At 44.7% G+C, this 22771-nt stretch overlaps 2 protein-coding genes and 1 long non-coding RNA gene across 12 annotated transcripts in view; 1 reads left to right on the forward strand and 2 right to left on the reverse strand.

Moving 5' to 3' along the window:
• RBL2 (RB transcriptional corepressor like 2) overlaps positions 1-8844 on the forward strand; it is a 22574-nt gene extending 13730 nt beyond the window's left edge. Inside the window, exons 11-22 of one of the 2 annotated variants that reach the window (XM_080351791.1) lie at positions 45-148; positions 513-650; positions 1150-1314; positions 1782-1893; positions 2223-2495; positions 2913-3175; positions 3717-3893; positions 4060-4131; positions 4498-4612; positions 5502-5704; positions 6115-6279; positions 7056-8844. In XM_080351791.1, the coding sequence (XP_080207917.1) occupies positions 45-148; positions 513-650; positions 1150-1314; positions 1782-1893; positions 2223-2495; positions 2913-3175; positions 3717-3893; positions 4060-4131; positions 4498-4612; positions 5502-5704; positions 6115-6279; positions 7056-7226 (1958 nt within the window). In that variant the 3' untranslated portion in view covers positions 7227-8844. Of the gene's footprint in view, positions 1-44; positions 149-512; positions 651-1149; positions 1315-1781; positions 1894-2222; positions 2496-2912; positions 3176-3716; positions 3894-4059; positions 4132-4447; positions 4613-5501; positions 5705-6114; positions 6280-7055 lie in introns of those variants that run through there. The other variant, XR_013922672.1, reaches the window with a different exon arrangement.
• Positions 1860-3779, reverse strand: LOC308044867. The gene is made up of 3 exons (XR_013922681.1): positions 3322-3779; positions 2487-2692; positions 1860-1993 (listed from the first exon to the last, which is right to left on the reverse strand). It is a non-coding gene; the product is annotated as an uncharacterized lncRNA (long non-coding RNA).
• AKTIP (AKT interacting protein) overlaps positions 6104-22771 on the reverse strand; it is a 22713-nt gene continuing 6045 nt past the window's right edge. Inside the window, exons 4-15 of one of the 9 annotated variants that reach the window (XR_013922673.1) lie at positions 21245-21309; positions 21061-21161; positions 19658-19746; positions 19477-19575; positions 19156-19263; positions 18380-18440; positions 14397-15653; positions 11610-11714; positions 9493-9596; positions 8691-8734; positions 6676-6830; positions 6104-6235 (exon numbers count right to left, since the gene is read on the reverse strand). Coding sequence is in view for 1 of the 9 variants with exons in the window: in XM_080351792.1 (XP_080207918.1) it covers positions 15543-15653; positions 18380-18440; positions 19156-19263; positions 19477-19575; positions 19658-19746; positions 21061-21161; positions 21245-21309 (634 nt within the window). In the remaining 8 variants the exon portion in view is untranslated. Of the gene's footprint in view, positions 6236-6285; positions 6831-8690; positions 8735-9492; positions 9607-11609; positions 11715-12039; positions 12053-12105; positions 12812-12952; positions 15654-18379; positions 18441-19155; positions 19264-19476; positions 19576-19657; positions 19747-21060; positions 21162-21244; positions 21310-22771 lie in introns of those variants that run through there. The other 8 variants (XR_013922675.1, XR_013922674.1, XR_013922676.1 and 5 more) reach the window with 8 other exon arrangements.

The raw sequence follows: 22771 nt of genomic DNA on the forward strand, positions 1-22771 counted from the left end.
TTGATCGCGTTTGACAATATTGTTTCTGTGTCCAATTCCTGCAGATGTTGCCAGCAAACATTTCCGTCGTGCTGAGGTGCTGTACTACAAGGTCTTGGAGTTGGTCATCGAGCAAGAGAAGAAGAGACTGGGGGACACCGATTTATCTGTAAGGAAAACTAATCCAATTTTACCTTGATTTTAAAGTTGGATCTACAAAAAAATACCCAGTTATAGAGCAGACAGGTATTTAAAATAAGGGGGGGAAAAAAACATCTCTAAAAAGTAGCCTGTACACACACCTCAATGGGAGAAAAAAAAAACAGTACAGGAACTCATCTGTGTTTGCAAACACAATGATGTATGAAACCTTTAATGATTAAAGATGTCTTGTTTGGATTCTGTTCTGTCTTTTATAAAAAAAGATCTTTTTATAAGCCTGATGATCTTGCTGTTGAGGCAGAATCGAAAGCATTTTACTATTCTATAGTTACACTGTACATTAAGTATTAAAATGTGCGACTCTCTTGCAGGCAATTCTGGAGCAGGATGTGTTCCACAGGTCTCTGCTGGCGTGTTGCCTCGAGATCATTATCTTCACCTACAACCCGCCTGGAAACTTCCCCTTCATCACCGAGATATTCGACATTCCAGTTTATCATTTTTATAAGGTAAAGAATTTAATAGCTAGAAGTAGTGATCACAAGTGCTCTGTTGACTTACACTAAGTCATCTCCTTACCTGCACGTTAACTTACACGTTAACCCCTCATTCTCAGCTTTGCTTCTTTTTTAATTGAAAAAATGTTACCTAATCATGTGTCATCCCAGGGTGTATTTAGGCATTTAATCAAAATACTGAAAATACTGCTAGCAATTAAACACAAGAGCAGTGTCCATGTATCTGTACAGGAACTAACGGGTTACCGTTTTATCATGAGCTGTTCTTGCGCCTGTTTTGCAACAGTGCTTGACATGTTTGTGTGTTTGGAAAGATAAATATGTTTGTCTTGTGATAAAACCGCAAGACAAGATATGATTGAGCCATAGTAACGCAGCCGTAATATTTCTAACAGTCTTTTCCTTGAAAATTAGAATTAGATTTTTCTGTAAGAAAAAAAAAACATATGAAACAAGTAGATTATATTGATTATAATTATCCACCTTACAGGTGATTGAGGTTTTTATTAGAGCAGAGGACGGCCTTTGTCGGGAAGTAGTGAAACACCTTAATCATATTGAAGAACAGATCTTGGAAAGTATGGCATGGAAACAGGAATCCATTCTGTGGGACAGGATCAGAGACAATGAAAACAAAGTTCCCACCTGTGAAGAGGTGAGCACTTGACACCTTTTACCTAGTTTTGTTTTCCCCATTGGACAGGATGGCAGGGAGCAGCTCATGAGTGCAGAGAACACAGAGTAGCGTGTTCTGCTCTGTTCACGACAGCTCTGTAGGGACAGCCCAACCCAGACTGAGGTGACTGTCACCCAGCACAAGGACCAACGTGACAAGCAGGGAAGGTTTGGACCAGTCACACTTGAAAATATGACTAGACAAGAAGAAATGTGGTAAAAAGTACAGACTTTTAATTGTAGTCACAAAGGGATTATTACAGTTCATATTTTCTCAAGTGGTACAATTACTACAAAGTCTTAGTTAGGCTTATGGTAAGTTCTTCAGTGCTCTTTGTTTTTATTTCTTCCACACAGTTTTGCTGTTTGTAGTGCAGAAGCTTTTAAAAATTTGTTGTGTAGTCGGTCTGTGATACAGACACCCTAATAAAAGTATAAACATTTCAGGTAATGCCACCTCAGTACTTTGAGAGGTCTGCTGGGAACAGCGTTGTGGGTTCACCGTTGACACCAAGAAGAATAAACGAGGTTCGTGCCGAAACTGGAGGGCTGGGCAAAGGTGAGACTTCTTTTCAGCATAACACGCGTCCACTTAGGCCGTGGCTTTAACTTTGAACTCTCGGTGGGGTTCTTGTCAGTGCACGGCTCAAACTTGTTCTCTGGAAAAATACAACATAACACATCAGCTTAGCAAATGATTGAACACAGCATTATATGAGATTAAGTCATGTCTCAAAGCAATCTGTTAGCCACATAAGGAATTGTTAACATTTCCCGAAGAGCCTTGCATGACGTATTTTGGTTCTCATTAGATTCTTTCAACTATTTGTGGAGTAAGGGATCCTACAACAGGAGTTGTATATCCGTGTGTGTTCTTTTAACCCGCAGGCCTCTCCTCCTCTCCCACCACCCTGTACGACAGATACAGCTCCCCCACAGCCAACCCCACGAGGAGGCGGCTGTTTGTGGACAACGACAATGCCTCTGAGCCTGGAACTCCCGTACGTGTCCCCCAGCAGCCGGTGGTGAACACGGTGCCGGTGCAGAACGTGAATCCCGAGGCCATGTCAGTGACACCGGTGCCCGGCCAGACACTGGTGACAGTGGCAACTGCCACCGTGACAGCCAATAACGGGCAAACCGTTACCATACCCGTACAAGGTGAGAGAAAAGCCACTGTGCAGTTGCGAAGCTCGTTCTGTCAGAGCATTAGTATGCAGCACGGGGGAAAGGGAGCAGCAGCCCAGTGGAGAGAAAAGTCTGTTTACAGCTTCATAACTGGGAAGAACTGTATGAACAGATGAGCAGAATCTAGAGACAGGACACGTACAGCACCAGGTTGTTGGGACTGCCAGCACCTGTGTTATAAAACAGTTATTTCAGTATCTTCTTGTCTCCTTATGATGAAAATGCAAAGTATTTTGATGAAACAATTCCATATATACTATACTAAATACATACTTACGAGTAACTGATAAAATAATTACTTAATTCTTAAAAATCCTCGTCCAACAAGCAACCACAAACACCGCCCCCAAGCACTTGCTCTTATTTCAGACTTTTTTCCTTACATTACAGGTATAGCCAATGAAAACGGAGGGATCACTTTCTTCCCGGTGCAAGTGAACGTGGGTGCGCAGCCCCCGGCCGTCCCGGCGCCCATGCAGCCGCTGAGCGCGCAGGCTCTGGCCGCGCCGCTGCCCGGGGCCGCGCTGCAGCTGCCGGGGCAGGTGACGGTGCAGCAGGTCCCCGTGGGGGAGCACAGGCAAACCCAGCAGCTCCCCAGCGCCGCGGCACTCAGGCCTCGCAGGATGGGCTCGCTGTCGCTCTTCTTCAGAAAGGTACTGCTCAGTCTAACTTGTGCTTTGCTTACTTTGCATTTGGCAAGTCTTCAGTGATTTTTAACATCTGTACTTAGTCTTAGTAATACTAAGAGAATATACAATTTCAAAGTTAATCTGTACTCTTTGTCTATTCATGGACATACCTGAAGAGTAGCGTTCTGATGCAGGCAACTGCTCACTCACAAAGCAAAACAACTTCTCACTATCACCACAGGCAGCAGGAGTTGTGAAGTACTCCCAGGTGTCCATGTGCTCTAAGGTTATCTGAAAGAAAGAAATTCCCCCTGGACAGGCTGGTTTATTCAGCACAGTGCTTGCTGTGGGCTGTGCAGCGTCCTTCCTGCGCTCAGGGTAACTCAGATGTGTTCTTAGCAGCAACAGCAGTACGGGAAACACTGATGTCTTGTAAGCAAAAAAGTTAATTATTCTTGGCTTATCGTTTGTGCAAGTTCTGTGGGGCACACAAGTCTGAACCCCCTTTAGCTGGGTAAGAAAAGCCGTGTTGCGGTGGCCCCCAGCACAGCCTCTGTTCCCACAGGTCTATCATTTGGCCAGTGTCCGTCTGCGAGACCTTTGCGCCAAACTCGATATATCCGAGGAGCTGCGGAAAAGGATCTGGACGTGTTTTGAGCATTCCTTGGTGCACTGCCCCGAAATCATGATGGACAGACACCTGGATCAGCTGCTGATGTGTGCCATCTATGTGATGGCTAAGGTGAGGCCTGAATGAAGGAAAAACAAACAAACAACTTCTTTAGGACTTATTCCAAAGATTAAAATTCCTCAAATAACCCAAACCCAACAAAACACACACAACAACCCCCAAACTAATAAAAAATCCACAGGAAAACTATTAACCCTTTCTGTCCATCTCCTCTCAGGTTACTAAGGAAGACAGATCATTTCAGAACATCATGCGCTGCTACCGGACACAACCACAAGCCAAGAGTCATGTAAGTACAGCTGGTGTTAATGCGGGATCTGGTTCATTAAACGCCGCAGTTCTATTTCAGGAAGGAATGGCTTTTTGAAGTAATGTTTAGTATTAAAGGAATGCCACCTGTGAGCCATTCTCCTCAAAAGACAACAGTCACAATCCTGCGCTACTAAAAGCTTTTAATGCTAAACTGTACCTAAAAGAGAAAATACCTTCATTTAAAAGCTAAGGAGGCAGCACCTATTGGTCAATACTCCTCGTGGGAGGCTGTATGTGCACGAAGCAATGTGATACCCCAGTGGAGTTTCGTCACGCAGACTGTTGTTTCCCAGCTCCGTAACCGCGCGTCCTGCCCTGGTGATGCTCCTGGCTCTCCCTGCAGGTCTATCGGAGCGTCCTGATCCGAGGCCGGAGACGCCGCCGCTCTGGCAGCAGCGACAGCAGCAGCCAGCAGAACTCACCGACGGACCGGGGCAAAGACAGGAACAAAGAGAGAAGTGAGTGAGCCCCTATCCCAGGCACTTGGGGTTAACTCCATTTCCAAAACAGTGCGCGTAAAGTAAGAGCTGGATTTTGTGTCAAACCACTCCAAACTGCTCCTTCTTTGGTAAACCTGGACACAATTAAGAATATATTGATAACACTTAAGAGTTGCTGTAACTCAAACTTAATATTACACCCACTTTGAGTCTTGAACCTCAGCAGCCTCCAGAGGTAAGATCAAACCGCCCACAGCATCTATTTCAGTGCATCTCTGGAGATTCTTTCCTTGATATTTGAACTAATACACTTTCCTTGAATTATTTTATAAAGGAAAGCAAATCAAATCTGTGATGCTGTGTACTCCTAGCACCAGTTTTCAAGATATGTAATAGCTGGGAGTATGAACTGTAGGTATTAATGTTTTCTGTCACACAGAGGCGGCAGGAAGGGGATGAAAACAATTATATATATTTTGCAGCTTCCCACATTAAACCAGGAGAAGTATTACCAAGCCAAATATTTCTACTACCAGCTGAAAAAGACTGCTGTTCCTTATTTGAAATTGCGCCAGCTGGCAACAGGAGCGAGCTACTGTTAAAAGTTTAGTGTGAATGCCTGAAAAATGGAGCTTTAGCTCTGCTTATATAGCGATGAGCCTATACAGAAAAGGCATTTGCAGTATATCCACTAAGAAGTTAGAAAGCAAACGTGTTTCCATACACGCACTCAGCAGTTTGTGGGTGTTTGACAACAACATCCTGCTTTTTTGTAACGCGAGATGCTGCGGGACACGGTCGGCACGGCTGGCGCGGGCTGCACGGCCGCGCTGCTGCAGCCAATGTCAGGGCTGGAGCGGCTGGAGCGGCCGCGCTGTGACGGTGCTGGTGCCGCTGTGTCCCGCAGGCAGCCGGGACGGCAGCCCCGTGATGCGCTCCAGCAGCACCCTGCCCGTGCCGCACCCCGGCTCCGCGCCCCCCACGCCCACCCGCCTCACCGGCCCCAACAGCGACACGGAGGAGGAGGAGCGGGGGGACCTCATCCAGTTCTACAACAACGTCTACATCGAGCAGATTAAAGAGTTCGCCCTCAAGTATACTTCAAATGCCGTAAGTTACATTCTCTGCCTTTCATTAGTAAATACATCTTGTTTTGCTATGCGCACAGTATTCTTGGCTAACCTCCCTCTTAGCAAATTCAAAGGATTATATATTTTTAACGACAATTTCACTTCAAGGACATACTCTGCTGCTGAAATACCAAATACTGTCGATGCTTATTTGCTGTTTCCTCCAGTACAAAATACACAGTGCTGACCAATGTCATCCACCAGCCTCAGCCAGGGTTAGGGAAATCAATTAAAAAAATACTTGTCTAGCCTAATAACACGACAAAACTCGCATCTGTGCTAAATACATAGATATGACATTGGCAAGAAAATACTAAGCTGTGTTTAAGGTGACCGACTCACCAAAGCGCCCTGTAGTGGTACTGAGCCCTTCCCGTGTGTCCCGCGCAGACGGACTCCCCGCCGCTCTCGCCGTACCCGTTTGTCCGGCTGGGCTCCCCGCGCAGAGTGCAGCTATCCCAGAACCACCCCGTCTACATCTCGCCGCACAAAAACGAGTCTGCTCTCTCTCCTCGGGAGAAGATATTCTATTATTTCAGCAGCAGCCCATCTAAGGTGAGACTAAAGGGTTTTCATTTGCTTTCTTAAGTCCTTAATTCTACCTTTTCTTTTTGGTAGTGGAATTAGAGACTGTGCAACACACCTTTCTGTTCATGTTGTTTACCATGTATTTTTTCAACTAACACTCTTCCAACTGTCAGTTCAGGTATCTAAGCAGCTGTAAAACTATTAGGTGTCCAAGCTGCTTGTGTACTTTTAAAAGTTACTCTTTGCACTGGTACACATGAAAGACTTGGGGGTGCAGCGACAGGACCCTCTGCTTTCAGGTAACGGGTGGGTCACTCGGTACAGAGACTGTTGGGGGAACAGAACACAAAGTACAATCACACGCTCTCATCTGCCCAGTTCAGGGAAAACCCAACAAACGGCTGTTAACATGCACAGACTTACCAGGGGAATGTGCAACAGGCTGAACCCTGTGAGCTCTGGTCCCAGAGAGTGCAGGTGAAATCCTCCTAGAGAGGCATCGTCACTGCAGGAACTGCTGCATCTCTGCCATCAGGCAGTCGTAGCTGAGGATGGACGGCCTTGCAGCTGCACGTGCCCTGAAACAAGGAGTTAGCGTGAGTCTGAGTAACGCTGACACCAGGAAGAGGAAGAGCAGGACAGTGACTGAAACAGTGTGTCACCAGAAGCACTTTGTACAGTACAGATCTCCAGAGATAAAGCACACGTCATCCCACTGTAATGCAGTTACCAAAAGTTCACTTTGTATTTTGGTAGCCACAATACTGGGAGACAATTCTATTTTTTCCCCCTCCTTTCTCCAGAGGCTAAAGGAAATAAACAGCATGGTCAGAACTGGAGAGACGCCAACAAAGAAGAGAGGCATTCTCCTAGAAGACGGCACTGAAGCGCCAGCGAAGCGAATCTGCCAGGAGAATCACACTGCCCTGTTGCGCCGACTGCAAGACGTGGCGAACGACAGGGGCTCTCACTGAGACGGCATCGCCCTCTCAGCACGTCACACGGACTCGCAGGCCCTGCCAAGGGCCCCCGTCCCCTCCGCCCCCGTGCCGTCCCCGTGCCGTCCCGCCAGCCCGCGCGGAGCCCCTGGCCTGTGGGGAAGGGCAGGAACAGAAGGACAGTCCCGCGGGGACAGCGAGGAGACACATCCCACCCCGCGCTCAGCCGAGCCCGGGCAGGCCAGGCAGCTCCTGGGGCGTGTCCCACAGCAGCTGAGGCGCTTTTCGGTGCAGAGAGCACACCCCGAACCCCGCTCGCTACCTTCCGTTTGCAACCGGTACTTACACCCAACTGCTCTCACCAGTCCCCTCGTACTGGTTTTACCAGCGCTTTACCGTTTCTGTCTTTGGAGTAGAAAGTTGTACGTGTGTCAGACACGGGAGCATCGCACCAAGACAACTATATTACAAGAAAAACCTTCACTAAAATGGTGACTGACAAGTAATATTCCAGCAGAGTCTGGATCTACTTGGGAAGGGAAGGTGGGAAGCACCTTTTTAAGCCCTGAAGGACACTGTCTAGTGGATCCTGTCTATATTCAGGATCTTCCATGTGCCCCTGAACACCATCATGTTATTTTGCTTCAGAGTTTGGGCACCTTGCTGTACAAAGGTAGGGAATTCTGTCTGTGCATTGTTTTTAGCTGTGCAATGTTTTAAAGTGAACTCACGTTCAAAAGGTGGCACTTTTGATAGGGCTGTGAAGCATCATTTTTAAGGCAGATTAGTTTTGCTGTATATTTGCAATGGCACTTTCTAAATGTGAATATTTTTTTTCAGATATCTTTCTGTATTCAAAGCAATTAGACTTTTGTATTTATTTCCAAATTGACAGCCCATAGCTCCCCTCTTCAGCAAACGGCATTAAGAGTTGCTGTTAAACTGATGTATAGGCAGCAATGCATGCGGGAAGCTGGGGACGTTTGCTTTCTAAAAGGAACTTTATACCCTTGTAACGTTTCTCCGGATCGCTTTTCCAGAGAGTCAGGAACGGCAACCACATAGACTCGGCTTTTCTGTTTGTTTTTAAAGGACGGGGTTTGGGTTGGTTTTTGGTTTTTAAATGTATTAAATCAGGCTGCCCGGGGGAAATTGCTCCCCGACTAACAGGATGAGAAAGTGGTGCATGTATGAGACTTACTAGTTGTTTTCATTTTTAAAATACTTGCAAAATACCAGTCTTACTAAGAAAGCAATTAAACACTAACAGCTGGTGCAGTAGACCAGTTTGCTCCCTTTCAATGGCATAACTGGGGACACTGGCAGTGTTAGTGTGAAATGCAGCACACTCGGATTCTCCACGTTTTTCTAAGAAAACAAAAGCTAAAAGCTCTGTGTTTTCAGTCATTCCTGCTCCTCTGAATAATCGGAACGTTTAGGACTTAATGCCACTCACTGTAAATTCAATTAAAGTAAGATAAAAACATCTTTCATTCTTACCTGTGTAATGAGAAGGCTGATGTTGAGAAACTGTGTAGATGTTTCTGTAAAAATATTTATGAAATTGTCAGACAATTCCTGTTACTCTGTACCATTAACATTTACTTTGTATGAAAATATCGCAAGTGTATTTTTCAATAAAGAATTTATAAACTCACAATTTTACGTTCCTGTGTGGAAAAAGCACCATACGTGCAAAGCTACAATGAGTCTGCAGCGCTCACGTGCTGGGTTTGATGATGGAAATAAAAGGATCCCTTAGCTGCAATCCACAGGCACGCGATGTACCCGGGAGCGCAAGAACTGCAGTCGAACACTGCGATTACTGGTTTAAAACTAATAAAAGAATCACACCTATCAGTCACACAACAAACACAGCACCAAGTTTCCTCAGCTTCGGTTGTTTCTATCCCTTTCTGAAACTAAGTTGTTTAGTAACCTGCAAATAATAACAGAGGTACAATTTGTAGTGTGCGCTTTGAAACAAATGCTAAAAAAGCTACTACAGACTTGTTCTAAAGGGGAAAAAATACAAATGTGTATTTAAACACTACTTTTTCTAAAAACATTCCAAGTTTTGGAACATTTGTTTCAAGACATAGAACAGTTTGGCTGGAAGGGACCTACAAGGCTCATCTTGTCCAACTGCAAGCTTCACTGTTGAAGCTACTACAGCGTAACTTGTGTTTCTGTAATATTCTTTATAGAATTCAGAATTGCAGAGATGATAATAGAAAATGCCCCTTTATCAACGTATTGGCAGGGACAAGATTCTCAGTTAATTTTTCACTAAGTGCAGTACCTGTGTTGGGGCAGCTGTGGCGAGGCCGGGATTCCTGCGGCGCTGTGTCGGCGCTCCCTTCCACACACGGATCCCACCGCAGAAGACGCAGTCAGTGTTCTGCCCTTTCTCCATCTAGAAAAAACATGCTGCTGCAGGTTATCCACTCTAAACTAAAAACATTCAGCATTCTTTAAAAATCTATTTTCTTTTCAGCAGACTCTACAACTAGTGTGGATTGAGAGCAATCCAGCCTGCTCGCCAGACCTGCAGAGGTCCAGACAGCTCAAACACAAAACCCAGATGATATAACCACCACTTTTATTGCATCCTTCTATCATTCTTGTCATTGCTTTACTGATCTTTACCTGCGGTGGGTTCTGACTCCCAGCAACAACCAGACACCAACAGCAGCAGCAGCCGCCTCTGCGCACGGACTCGTGGTGACACGGGCCAGGATTTGCTCCCCGTTCCCCCCCAGCAGTAAGTGGGGACAGGGTCACTCCCCTGCTCCCCACAGCTCAGCCCTGTGTCCCCCTGGCTGCAGCTGCGGGGAAAGAGCAGCCCAGGACCAGAAGGGATTAAACTTCTACCCCGGCCCTTCCCCCAGGCAGCTTAGGAAATGTGCAAGTCAGTTATTTATCACAAAGGCTTCTGAATAATCATAGAAATAAACAGAGCAATGATCCCTTTCCAATGCCGCTCGAGCCTGCCCCGGTGCCCGGCTGGCACGCTGTGCGCAGTCGCACTGCTCGGCCTGTGTTCTGCCTCACACCAGCGCCCTGTGCCTGAACTCTGAACACTAAATCTGCAGCGCTGACATTTCCATTTCAGCATTCTCAAGAGAAGTGCACGAGAAATAACAGCAGCAACACAATTAACACTCACAGTATTTTAGTAGCTACACTCCAGGCCAGAACACTAGGCCTCAAAAACCTTTCCCACGTGCTTTCCTTAAAGAAAAGCAGACCCACGGCACCGCTCCCTGCAGCGCCCAAGCTCCGCTGTCCGCTCGGCTCCTCCGTTCCCGTGTTCTGCTGCAAACTCACAACGCGCTTGTGACAATTCCAAGGCACCTCCAAACCCACCAGCTGCCCCGAACACCCCGGCCAAAGGGGCATCAGATGAGAAACCCAACCAAAGGGACACAGACCCAGCTCTTCACCCCTTGTGCAGGGTCACAAGGCACTGGATATTTCTCTCTCAAGTCTTTACAAGTGCAACACCCTGTTAAATGCTGAACCCCATTCCAGAGGCTTCCCCAGCACGCCAGGAGCACCCAAACAAGCTGCTCAACAGCACGGTCATACTTGACTAAAACCACGTATTTTTAGAAAGGTTAACGACCGGTGGCTCATGACATGGAGGGTGGACTGAAATTGAAGCCATGCATATTTACAGTTATCAGAAATCTGCTCCATAGAATGCCAATAACAAAAGCCAGAAACACTAAGAAGGGTGGTTTGTTTTGTTAAGTAGCAAATCAGTTGCACAAAAAACGCGAGAAAGGTAAGAGAGCAACAAGAGAAGCATTTTCCAAATACTAAGCTACCTGTCAAGCAGCTGCCAGCCACCCCACTGCCCGCAGGTTGATTTAAACACAAGACAGCAGCTGTGGCCGCTGCAAACGCTCCTGTGAGCTGTGCCACACACCCACCCCTTCCACGGGCACCAAAGTGCTGGGAAGGTGAAGCTGGATGTGAGCGGCTCCCCACACGTACCTTCCTAACGATACAAACTGTAGGGCACAGCGTTAAATAAGGGATGCTAAGCAAGACATCCACAAGGAGCCTCCTCAAGCATCGCTGCCTTCGGGTCTGCAAAAACACACTCATAAATAAAAGCAAATTGTGCCTGACAGCTCAAGCGCACCCTTGACAACAGGACAGTTCCCACATAAACCACAATCTACGTGCAGAAGCACTCAAGCACTCCCCAACACTGCAGGTCAGCAGCCGTCGCTTCCACCGAGTGTTTCAGAAGTACTGACAGCAGAAAACAGTTCGAGTCCCAAAACACAGGCACTGTCACAGCACTGCCCTGCACCGCCTACAGGAGTTGTTTCTGGTACCAGAGTGGGGAGGCTGAGCCAGACACCAGCTCCAACACCTCCGCCTCCCGCTCTCCCGAAGGCGCACGCGGTCACTCACCCTTCTCCACGTGGCCTTCGGGCTCCTCAGCAAAGATCCCAGGGAGCGGTGAGCACACTGCGCCGGGAGCTCTCTGCAGAGCTGCAGTCACTGCTGTTATAGGAAAATAGGAAATCAGGATTTTAGGCCTATATCAGTGTTATAAGCTGTGCTGCTAAGGCTGAAAGTCTCAGCTTGTCCCCTGTATAGCCCTTACCCAGAACCACGAGCGTGGTTACCTTATGCTTGCTTTGTACCTTTAGTTAAGACATTGACAAGTGCTATTCTTAGGTTTGCTGATTTCCGTGCTAGACTGATGAACTATGGATAACAAATGAGACAGGTAGAACTTCAAAGCTAGACCTGCAGCCCGAGGACCTTTCGTTCGGTACTTGCCGTAGTGAAGCATGAAGGAAGAAGTGGAACCCGCAGACCACTGGGACGGAAGGAACCTGAAGACGTGAATATTCAGAGAATTTCCACTAGACAGTGATAAATTTTGCTTAGTTGCATGATACCTGTTAGAACCCTATATAATGACTAGCTGTATTGCTGTATGATTGTCACTCTCTGAGGAGGTGACCCAACGCTGCTGTTCCTGCGAATCTTCTACAATAAATACTGCTCAGAGTAACCCACAAGAGTTCGAGTCTCTGTCCGGCGCCTCCCGACTACCTTTTTCAAATGCGCTGGCCCGGGAGACACCACCAAACCTGCCAGCACCAGGAACACACCGTGCCGAGAGCGGCACCCACCACCTCTGGGCACAGGGCTCCCCTCTCATCCGCGGACGTGGGCCAGGCAGCTCCTGGGCCTGGCAATACGGGGCAAGAATGACATTCTTTGCTTTGGAAAGGCTGAAAAATTAAGTTTAAAGCCACTAATTTGACGCTGGCTGGCGTTTCCGAATTGGAACTGCAGCACAGAAGTGCTGTGTGCCCAGTTACTCGCTCCTTTGCTCACGCAGCAGGAAAACCATGCACACACACAGAGGCATGCTCGCTCTCTAGCGCTGTTACTCACGAGCTTCTCAAGAAACAGCTGTGGCATGAAGCGACTGCTCCTGGTTTCTGCTTCCTCTTGCTTTCCCATGGTGGGTAAGGAAGAGAGGGAAAGACAGTCTTTCTATACGTGTCATCCTGACAACAGGAACAGCAGAGAGAATCACTTGCCTTCTTCCAAGATCCACAGGTTTTTCCTTCTTTTCTATACTGACACATGGTAAAAAACCACAAAAGTTACAGCAATCTGCCATGCAAGCCCCGTTCTCACAGAATATCTAGGTTCAGCATACAAGATAAATAACCCCAAAACAATGTTAGAAAACACTTCTTTCTACCTCTTTATTTAAAGTTCCTGCTACAGCAAAGAGCACACCGACCAAAGTGCCAATCCAGAATTTTGTGCTCTCCTCAACGTTTGTGATCTGAAGGTGCTCGGCACAGCAGCCACCGCTGCGAGACTCAAACAGCAAACATCCCGCACCAAGTCTGTCAGTTTTACTCTGGTTACCGATGTATCAAAGCACGAGATTATAATGAGCTTCTCTGGGGATGACACAGCAATAGCAACGTCAGTGGGAACCCACCGAATTATTCTAGTAATGACACTGAAATTGTCTGAAAGTGTATCAGCAGCAACCTGCAAAGAGCCCCTGCAGACTGGCTCTAGGTTTCCCTACCCATTTTGAAATATCACAGCCTCGACACATCACCTTCTCAGCCTCATATCAAAGCTGGACTGAGCTCTGAGCCAGAGGGGACAGATTTGCATTGACAACAGCAGAAACTGAGTTTACTCCAAGTTAACTGCCCTACAAAATCACCCCAAGTCACAGACATCGTCCCAGTGATTGACTCACCTTGGCAAAAATATCCTCTTGGAACACCTACACTCAACCACCGCTTTCAGTACAGTTCACAATTAAAAACTAGTGCAGTTCAAGCCATTAAATATGTTTAAATCTGCTGCACTAATTCACGCAACCAGAGCCTGCCAGAGCCTTCAGTTTACATAGACCCACACCTCACATATACGGAATTAGCAAGAGCTTTCAGAAAGCTGAAGGCAATAGTTCAGTTGCAAATACTTTGTCCAGACACACCTGCTTAGTAACTTATGCCTAGAATCCCTCTTACTTCAACCTTGACTTTGTTTAGGAAGGAGCTAGTCTAAATTATATTTCTCATTACACTAAGTGGATATACTAAGGTTTAGAAAGAACATTTTAGCTTTTAGTCAAGAATCCTGGTCCTGTAACAGACACTTTATAAAATCAGGGAGTTAAAGAGGACAGAGCAGCCCCAAGAAATGCACCTGTGGATACACTTTTCCTCCTCTGCCTAAAAGAGTATCCTTGCTCTCCACGTCCTCTCTGCATTCTTCAGTCTACCACGGAATCCAGCACTGCCAGAGACACTCCAGGCGCCCCAGGAAACCGCTGCATCTCAAAGGCAGAAGCTTTAAAAGGTTTAAAGCAACATCATGCATTAACATTTCAACTTTACCCAAAACTGATTAAATACTTAACTTATACAGTGTTAAGTGCTGCATAGAAACCCCTGAGGTCATCCTTAACAGATTAATCATTTGGTATATGAATAGCGTATTACTTGTGAAGTCTTTGTCTATTTCCTTAAGAGCAGAGTTCTCAGATGGAACAGAGAAAGGTTTCTATATGACAAGTGGATTTAGCTTGTCAGTTAAAAACAAAGGACAAAAATAAGAAACCAAGCCCAAGCCACACACCACACCACTACCCCTCTGCAAACACCACATGCATGAAGTCATTGCTACTTGTTACTAAACAGTAGAGTTTGTGTTCATGCCATCAGCACAAGTACGAGGAGCCAAAGGAAAAGCATCCAAGCTTCGACAGGAAAATCCCGTCAGGCAAGAACAAGGCCTTCTGCCAGGCTCTGACACTGGGAAGACTCTTGTGAGAAGTAAAGATTCGGTCCTGAGCTCCCACGTGCTTTACGGGTTTCTCCTGCGGGTAGAACGAAGCTGTGTTTAAGCGTCTCTGCAGCACCCGTTACCCCATTGCAGCCCGGACACCGTGCGGCGGGGGCTCCCACGCGCCGCCAGCCTCTGCTACACGACATGGACAAAGACAGCGACCAAAGCGAGATCACAGTTTCTTTTTATTTTAAGATGTCACTATTAACACACATTAGTCAAGCTACCCTAAGTAATCCCCTAGACACCTAGGGAATCTAAAATCCTCTACAATATTATTACCTCAAGAGACCACCATTAAAAGCTTTGATTTTTAGTGTTTATGTAATAAAAGTCTAACAAGACTGACATTCTGCTTTCATCCCGTCAGACTAATGTGTGCTTTAGTGACAATATCCATTTACAAATCAATAATACATCATACATCATCCCCAGTTTTACCTCTGGAAAGTGCTAAATGGAGTCAACCGTCTATTTACAATTTCAAATCCTAATGTATTTACAATAGAAACCAAAAGTATTTAAAACCATTAAATATAGTGTTTAATTCTGCTATATTAGTTTACATGAACACAGCTTACCTCTGGCATCATATTTCCAATGCTAATATTTCTGCCAGTAATTTAAGATTTTTTTTTTTTAAAAATTGCTTTTCCTGGAGGGAAAAAAATAAAAGCTTAAAAACCAACCCAAGACCTCCAGGCATTTCAAAGCCCTGAGGAACTACCCACCCTACACAGTCTTCAGGTAGAAGTACTGCAGTGTTCAAGAGAGACTTCCAAACTCCAGGCAAGCCTTTAAAACCTAATGCATATGTAACACATTATGAGCTAGCAATCCGTTGAACAGGTTTACTGGAGTCACTGCTACCATTCAGGTTTTACTAATCCGTAGTCAAGAAGGAAACTGCCGCGTTGCCTTTTCTCCCTCCATTACATTCCCTCCACCCACAGAAAGTGTTTTGTGCACCATGGTCCAGAAGAGCTAAGTGGGCATCGTCTTCTCTTCTTTGCTGAAAGGCTGAACTGAGCCAGGCTTTACCCAGGACAGGCCAGACACGTGTGTGCTTTTGCAGTGCTGATCTTCTGGCTTCTTCTAGGTAGAAGAAAGTTGAAGTCACAATTATTGGATATCTCAAACCCTCCTCAGTCCCTCCCCATCCATTTTGCCTTTGGCAAATACAAGCACAAAAGAGGCTATCATAGCTCATTCTCCTCAAAGAGAAACAGCAAAACGGCTCTTGATTTGATCTCTGTGAACCTGTGTGGCATCAGCAGAACTACTCTGATGTTACAGGAGAGGTTCAGTGACTTAGTTCATGCACTGCTGCCCCACCATAACAATGTAAAGATACTCTTCCAACAGTGTCTTTTGCTTGAAGGCCATGGCCCAGCATCCCTGCACGGTTCTTTGCCAATTTTTTTGGTTCTAGAGAAAGCAGCATCAATCCAAACGGAAACCTTTCTGTCATTAACCTGATATTGTAAGTGCAGCACAGACCTTGCGATGCTGGGTGTGCTGAGGAGCACTGCACCCCACTGACGGCTCCTCAGAGCAAGTTAACAAGGCAAAGAAGCAACCGATACCTTTGCTATCCCATGGAGCATAGCAAAGCATGGTCCTTCCCCTCCCTGAGCACTTCTCACAGTTAAATGCTTAAACAGGAACTCTTCGTACTCAACACAACAAACGTTTGAGACTGACTATTGCAATTTTGAAGACAGAAAAACAGCTTCATGTTGAGGAAGAGAGGTGCAATGTCAAGCATCTGCAGAGTAGTTTAAGAAGATTAGTAAATTAGATACCTACTCTAGCAGGTCAAAGGAACAGAGCAGCTCGCAGGTTTTTTGCATAGCAGGAACTAGCCCTGCCTCCACTCTGCCACAGGCTCACCAGATCACCTGTAGGCCAACTACATCAAACCTGGAATGATGCACCACGTTCCAGAAAGGGATAATTACATGAGTAGACTCTTGTCATACGATGGGAGGCCTTTTCCCTGACAAAATAAACTAAGTTAGCAAGAAAACTGAACATGCACTTCTTCTGTCCCTCCCCGTTTTGTGTAAAAGGCGGCACTGCGCGGCAGAATTGCCAGAACACACCAGCGAACAGCAAACCAGAGGGATCAGTTCAGCTCTAGGCTGGCGGAACAGCACCTGCCTATCGCATGGTGCACACAGAACATCATCCAGCAGAAGACACGGGCTGGGCAGGGAACTGCGGCATCGCCTGGTACAGCTCTAGAACAGCTGTTCGCCAGGGCCCAGGAATTGCACAGGTAATAAACAAGGATCCAGGGCCACACAAGAACGGAAAGGCAGGAGACAGGATTAGGGAACTTCCTTTTACAAGGATGGAAAAGAACATTCTCAGCTACAATGGCACCTGGGAACAAATCTCAAAAGGCACAGAAGTCTGCCTGTTCCTGCTATCAACAAACTACTCCAGCAACTAAAGCACCACACGTGCAACAGTCACTGAAGATGCCAGTTCTCACTTCAGAAGTTAATGTGCATCTCCAAAGAAAAAGGGCAAAAGAAGAGTCATCACTGGCATTAGGTTTGCTATCATCTTCTGAGACATCATATCCATTCCATTTCAAGCACCACCACCTGTCTTTCATTTGAAGGATAAGAAAAAAGGAGTTGGAAAATGGAGGAGAAGGGGGGAAAAAAAAGTCAAAAGTATTTCTTAAGTTCTTATAAGAACATCAGCAAGTCAGAATCTGATCAAAATATTTTCCTGTGTGTTCTAAGGCTGGAGAAAGGCCACCTCACCTCAAGCCCTGCGGTGACTCTGGCAGTTGGGAACATTGCTACACTGAGCTCACAGGCAGCATATTATATTAACAACACCAGAAAAATCTCATTCCTGCCAGAAGACATGCGAGAACACGATGTAAATCTTGCAGTGAGGAAGACTGAAGTTCGGACTGACAATTTTTTTTTACCAACTACAAAAAAAGCAGCAAACCACAGCACAGCTCTAGTGCAAGGAGCCCAAGTCAGTAAGACATTCAGAGCGCATTTCCTTGCCATTGCACCAAAGACACCAGCCACCATTCCAGAACCTGAGGCACTGCCAGTGGATGGGCCTCTCATGCCACTCAGTGCAGACCCAGAAGTGCTGTGTGCTGCTCTTGTCAAGCGCAAAGAAACAATCCAAACAAACAAACCAACCAGCCCCAAAACCAAAAAAACCAAAGACACCCATTCCCCTGCCACAAAACCAAAGGTGTTGTTCGTGTGAAAGCCACCTGAACCAACACACTCTTGCTATATCAGTAAGAGTGTTTTGTGATAGAAGTCACTCCAAGAACCCTTCAATTAATGGTAGCATTACAGATGTGCGCAAGGTACTCAACTCTGTGCTGCATCAGAAAGTTTGGAATAGAAAGAAAGCCTTGAAGCTTTGATTCAGTAATGAAAGGTCTCAAAACAGAAGAGAACGAATTTGGGGACTGTCAGGTTATGCAGAAGTAGTCAAGCTCATGACAAGCAAACAGGCAGCTCGCAAATCTCTCCTTCTTTCCCTTCCATTTCTAAACAAAAGAAAAAAAATCTGCCACGCTGCCAACAATTGTACAAACAAAGCTTTGTAGCTGGCTAAATGATTAATTGCTTAACACACTGGAGTTAGAACAGTGACATAAGCGCTTAGTTAGGAGAGCAAATCAGCTTCAGCACGCCCACTGATCCAAAAGAGGGCTGGAATAAGGTCTGTCTGGTACATGTTCATCACAAGGAGGAAGAGAAACTTCTCTCCCTTATCAGGCAATAAATCCTCGCTACAGGTGAGAATCTGGACTTTGCACATACCTTCTGAGTCAACATCTTCTCTCTAGCTTCATCATGTATAGCTGGATTCCACGGGGAAAAACTATGGAGAAAGTACAGTTCTCTCTTACTTTGGATTTTTACAAACTACATCATAAACAGTGCAGAAAGCAGCAATTTTCCTTGGTTTACTTTACTGAATTTCAAGTAAACTACAAGTCTGAGTTTTCAGTGTTAAAACATACAGTTAAGAACTAAATCCATTAATCCACTGCCATGGATCTTTTCAACAAGAAATATTTAGGCTTTAATTTTCACTTGCCATGAAAACTGGCAATTCAGCAGGTGCTAAATGAAGCTCTACTCATACTCACTACTGAGCTGACTGCTCCAGCCCCTATGAAGTCAAGCTTAAAGTTACTACAAAAGCATGACCCAAGTGACAATCACGCAAACTGCGTTCAGGAAAGCCCAAAAGCAATATTTACTCCATGGATCTCTACTGGAGGTAGGGTGTTTTGGGACAATTTGTTTCTTTGTTTTGGGGTTGGTTTGTTTGTGGTTTTGCTGAATTTCTTTTAAGTCTTGGTTGCTTAGTGAAAAAAACAGTAAACACACAAGTCTGATTATATTCAAGATTCACTCAAAACTGAACAGAAGGAAATAAGGGTAGGAATATTCAGAATACCCAAAGTGTTGCTATGAATCCAAGAAAAAACAGGTCAGTCAACTTGGCAGGGCAAGCCTTCCAATCAACAACTGTAACAAAACTTGTTCTTGAAACGTTACAACATGGTGAATTTGCTCGTGGTACTTACATGATTGCATAGGGATCCTCTATTTTGGGCTGATCAAATAAATGACTGCTGCATAGTTTGACACTGTCTACCACTTTACTTTTGAACAGCTGAATATCTTTTTCATACCTGCAGAAGAGAAGTAACATTAAGTAATTGCAAGATGGCAAAGGTTTGCTCTAGAGCCACCTAGCAAAGCCTCAACTTTAGTTCCTAGTGCAACCTGCTCTAGAGGCAGAGACCATGAACTGATAAATAATTCCACAAACCTCTTGCTTCTGCTGGTCTATGGAAAAACAAACCTCTTATGAGACCACGTCTGTACACAGGAAAGATACTCACAGCACTGCAGCCTCGGGGTTCAGAGGACTCGTCGTATCAATCTTGTAGAAGACTCTGCGAGCATACATTAATACTTGCCATATGTGATTATGGTTTCGCCTAAAAAGAACAAAACACAATGAAGGAAGGAACAAACTTCTTTCAGATTATACATCAATAAACATATTTAACATAAACTAACCTCCACTTTGCAAATGCTCTTTTCACATCCAGTTCACCAGATACAGGATCTACTAGCGGGTGGAAGACAGGCAGATCAAAAACCAAGCGCTGCATTAGAAAAAATGAATTAGTTATAACAGCTTCAATCCTAATGTTAAATCCAGTGGGTGAAGGTCAACTACGTGTTGCTTCCAAGTACTAATTAATTGTTACAGTATTAAGAGAAAACATCCCGAAGTGACTTACACTGGCTGTGAAAACGTAACCCAACACTCACGTCACGTGTAGGGTCCTGTCCTCTCTCACATGCTTATTATCAAATCAGGAAACTAATCCAGCCAACTGCACAAGCTCTAGTGTCTACACAGGTAATAATACCGGATAAGATACAATTAAAGGAGTTTTTCTTGTTTAGCTATTTGTGACTGGAAGCTTTTCACACACTGGAGCTACAACCAATACTTTTTTCACCCTACACTGTGCAGCAACACCGCAGTGCCTTCAGTTCTGTACAGCCACATTCCTCTGGTGTTCGTGCTTTCTTCCAAAGAAAACTTAAGTTACAACAGGAAGGTTTCAAAGCCCTATGCTAGCAAAAAAGTACTGGCTGTATGGGAGGTACTAAGTCCAATTTTTGAAAGAAACTGCTTTGTAGCAGTTCTGTCCTTTGAAAGCTAATAGCTTTACACAAAGCCTGACACCAAGCAGACAGCTTCGTGACCTAACAACTCACTCCCAGCTGCAGCAGTCACATACACCTGTCCCCCAGTCTTCCTCCTCAAGAATGTGGCCAAGGCAGCCAGCTGCTCTGCTCAGGAGTCACATTGCCACCATTTTAAAACATTTTTGAGTGATAAAATAACTTGGATATTTTTTCCTAAATATAAAAAGAGAGAAAAGAGTTGGAAGGTAACACCATAGTGTCTCCCTCTCCCTTTGTTTCATCAACTTTCTTCTCAAGTTCTTTTAGTTCTTTGTTTCCATTTAATTTAGAAGAGAGGCAAGAAACCCTGCAGTACTTCAGCAAGCACAGCACAGGTGCTTGGAGTTTATGCTCCATTATATCACTCCTCAGAACTGAGATACTTCTCTAAGCATTTAAACATTAACTTCCTTGCCAAGGAAGTAGCAGATCAATAGGTGAGGCAAAGACCTTGTTGATTACTTAATACTCTAATGCACCTAACCCATGAAATTCACTGTATGCCAGCCTCAGTAATCAGAGTAACATCATTCTTCCACAGGTATTAGGAAATACGTACAAGACATCACAAATGAGCCCAAGCAACTGAACAAAACTAGCTCAAGGAAATGAGAAGCTAATCAGTATATTAGTGTTAACAAAATGTCATACTTAGTACATCCGAAAACAAGATACACACAACTAGTACATCAGAAAACAAGACACACACAACTACTTACCGGGCAGTCTCCATCGGGGTAATTATCAGGAATATTGACAGTAAATTTAAACACACCGTCCTGGTAGAGCCCATGTCTTATGAATATTACACCAAACCACACTGCAAGTGAGAAATTTTGCTTGAGTGAAAGAATTTAAATATATCTGTATAGATAAAAAATTAAAAGTTACATTTAAACTTACTTAATGCTGATTGGTAAGATGGCTGCACATAGACGCCTGGCAATTTCTGCTTTACAACCAAGGTACTGCAAACAGAATCGGTATTTAGGACAGCTCCACAAGTACATTAAAGCAGAAATAAATTCTTCCCCCAGTAAATGCATTTAATGCACGTCAGTACTGAAATGTCCACTTTTTGACTTGCCATCAATTGTAGTTAATCGGTTTTAGGTAAGACTATGCTGCATGTCAAACAGAAGTTGCACTGGCAGCTGACAAAACAAACATAACAAAATAAGAAGCAGCAGCAGGGTGTACTAGAGACCTGCATCGAGTGATCAGAGGCATCTCATTAACAACATGGACCAAGTCATTTTCCCAAATTTTCCCTTATTTGCTGTCTTTCTTGTGATGATCTTCAGTCCCCAATGAGCAGAGCATTACAAAAAGAGCTTCTCCCTCTCCCTTTGCCTTTTAGGAAACTCCACTTGACAATCAACAGCACGATAGGGGCAAAATGTGCCATTTTTACTATTTTTCAAATCAATGAATGCAAGAAGTTGCTAGTAAGTTTAAGCAGCTGGAGTTGTATGGTAGGCAAATTCTACTGAACGCTAAATGATAAACCAAATTATTCACTTCATAGGTTTTCCAGTTACTTGGCATATAGGCCCATTAAATTAAACTCCTCATGCTTGCACAAAACTCAATAATATTAAAGCAAAATATGAACACAATTCTCTGCTTATGATCTCCAAAATTTTCATTATTTCCCTAATAATGGTTTGTTAAGCTAGAGGAGTTAACATTGTGATACCAATACATTTTTGCATGCTGCAGAAGAAAAAGACCTTTCTTGAATTAAGAAGTCGGGGTCAGTTCCCCGAAAAAAGAGAGATTAATGTTTTGAGAGTTCTCACTTTCAATTAAATGGTTAAACGCAAGGAATGAAACTCAATGTTGCATAAGGGCTCCAGGGATTCCATTCCAAAAGGCACGACATACTTGAGAATCCAGAATGTCTGTTACAGAGGAAGTCCCTTCAGCTTTGTAGCACAAAATAGTTTATGTAACTTGATAGAACTAGAAAGTTGTACAGACAAGTAGAGATTTGTGTGCTCCCACAGCAGCCTACAAGCCACTAGATTGGATCAAACACAACAGATCCAAAATAAGCTATTTAAATCACACTAACTCCTCCCTAAGTTTCACATTCAGCATCACTGAAAGACAGGAAAGAATGGAGTCTCTTAATATCCGTTTAATCAGCCATATCAGGTGGTGTTCAAGTGTTCCACCCAACAACTGAAGGAAGCTCCCACATCCTAACCCCATCAGACAGCACCCTACATTCATAATCACCTCGCCACTTGACAGCTGCTTGCTTCTGTTTTAATACTTGTTCCAAAAACTGAGTAGTTCTGACTAAAAAGCTATTAGGACTGCTAAACCTAAAAGGCATCTACCTGACAACTTAGAAATGTAATAACTCAGATAACCGCATTTAAACATACCCTTTAAAAGCTAATCTCATTTTCCTCTCCCCTG

The sequence above is a fragment of the Nesoenas mayeri genome, assembly GCF_963082525.1.
Source record: "Nesoenas mayeri genome assembly, chromosome: 12".
Taxonomy (NCBI): domain Eukaryota; kingdom Metazoa; phylum Chordata; class Aves; order Columbiformes; family Columbidae; genus Nesoenas; species Nesoenas mayeri.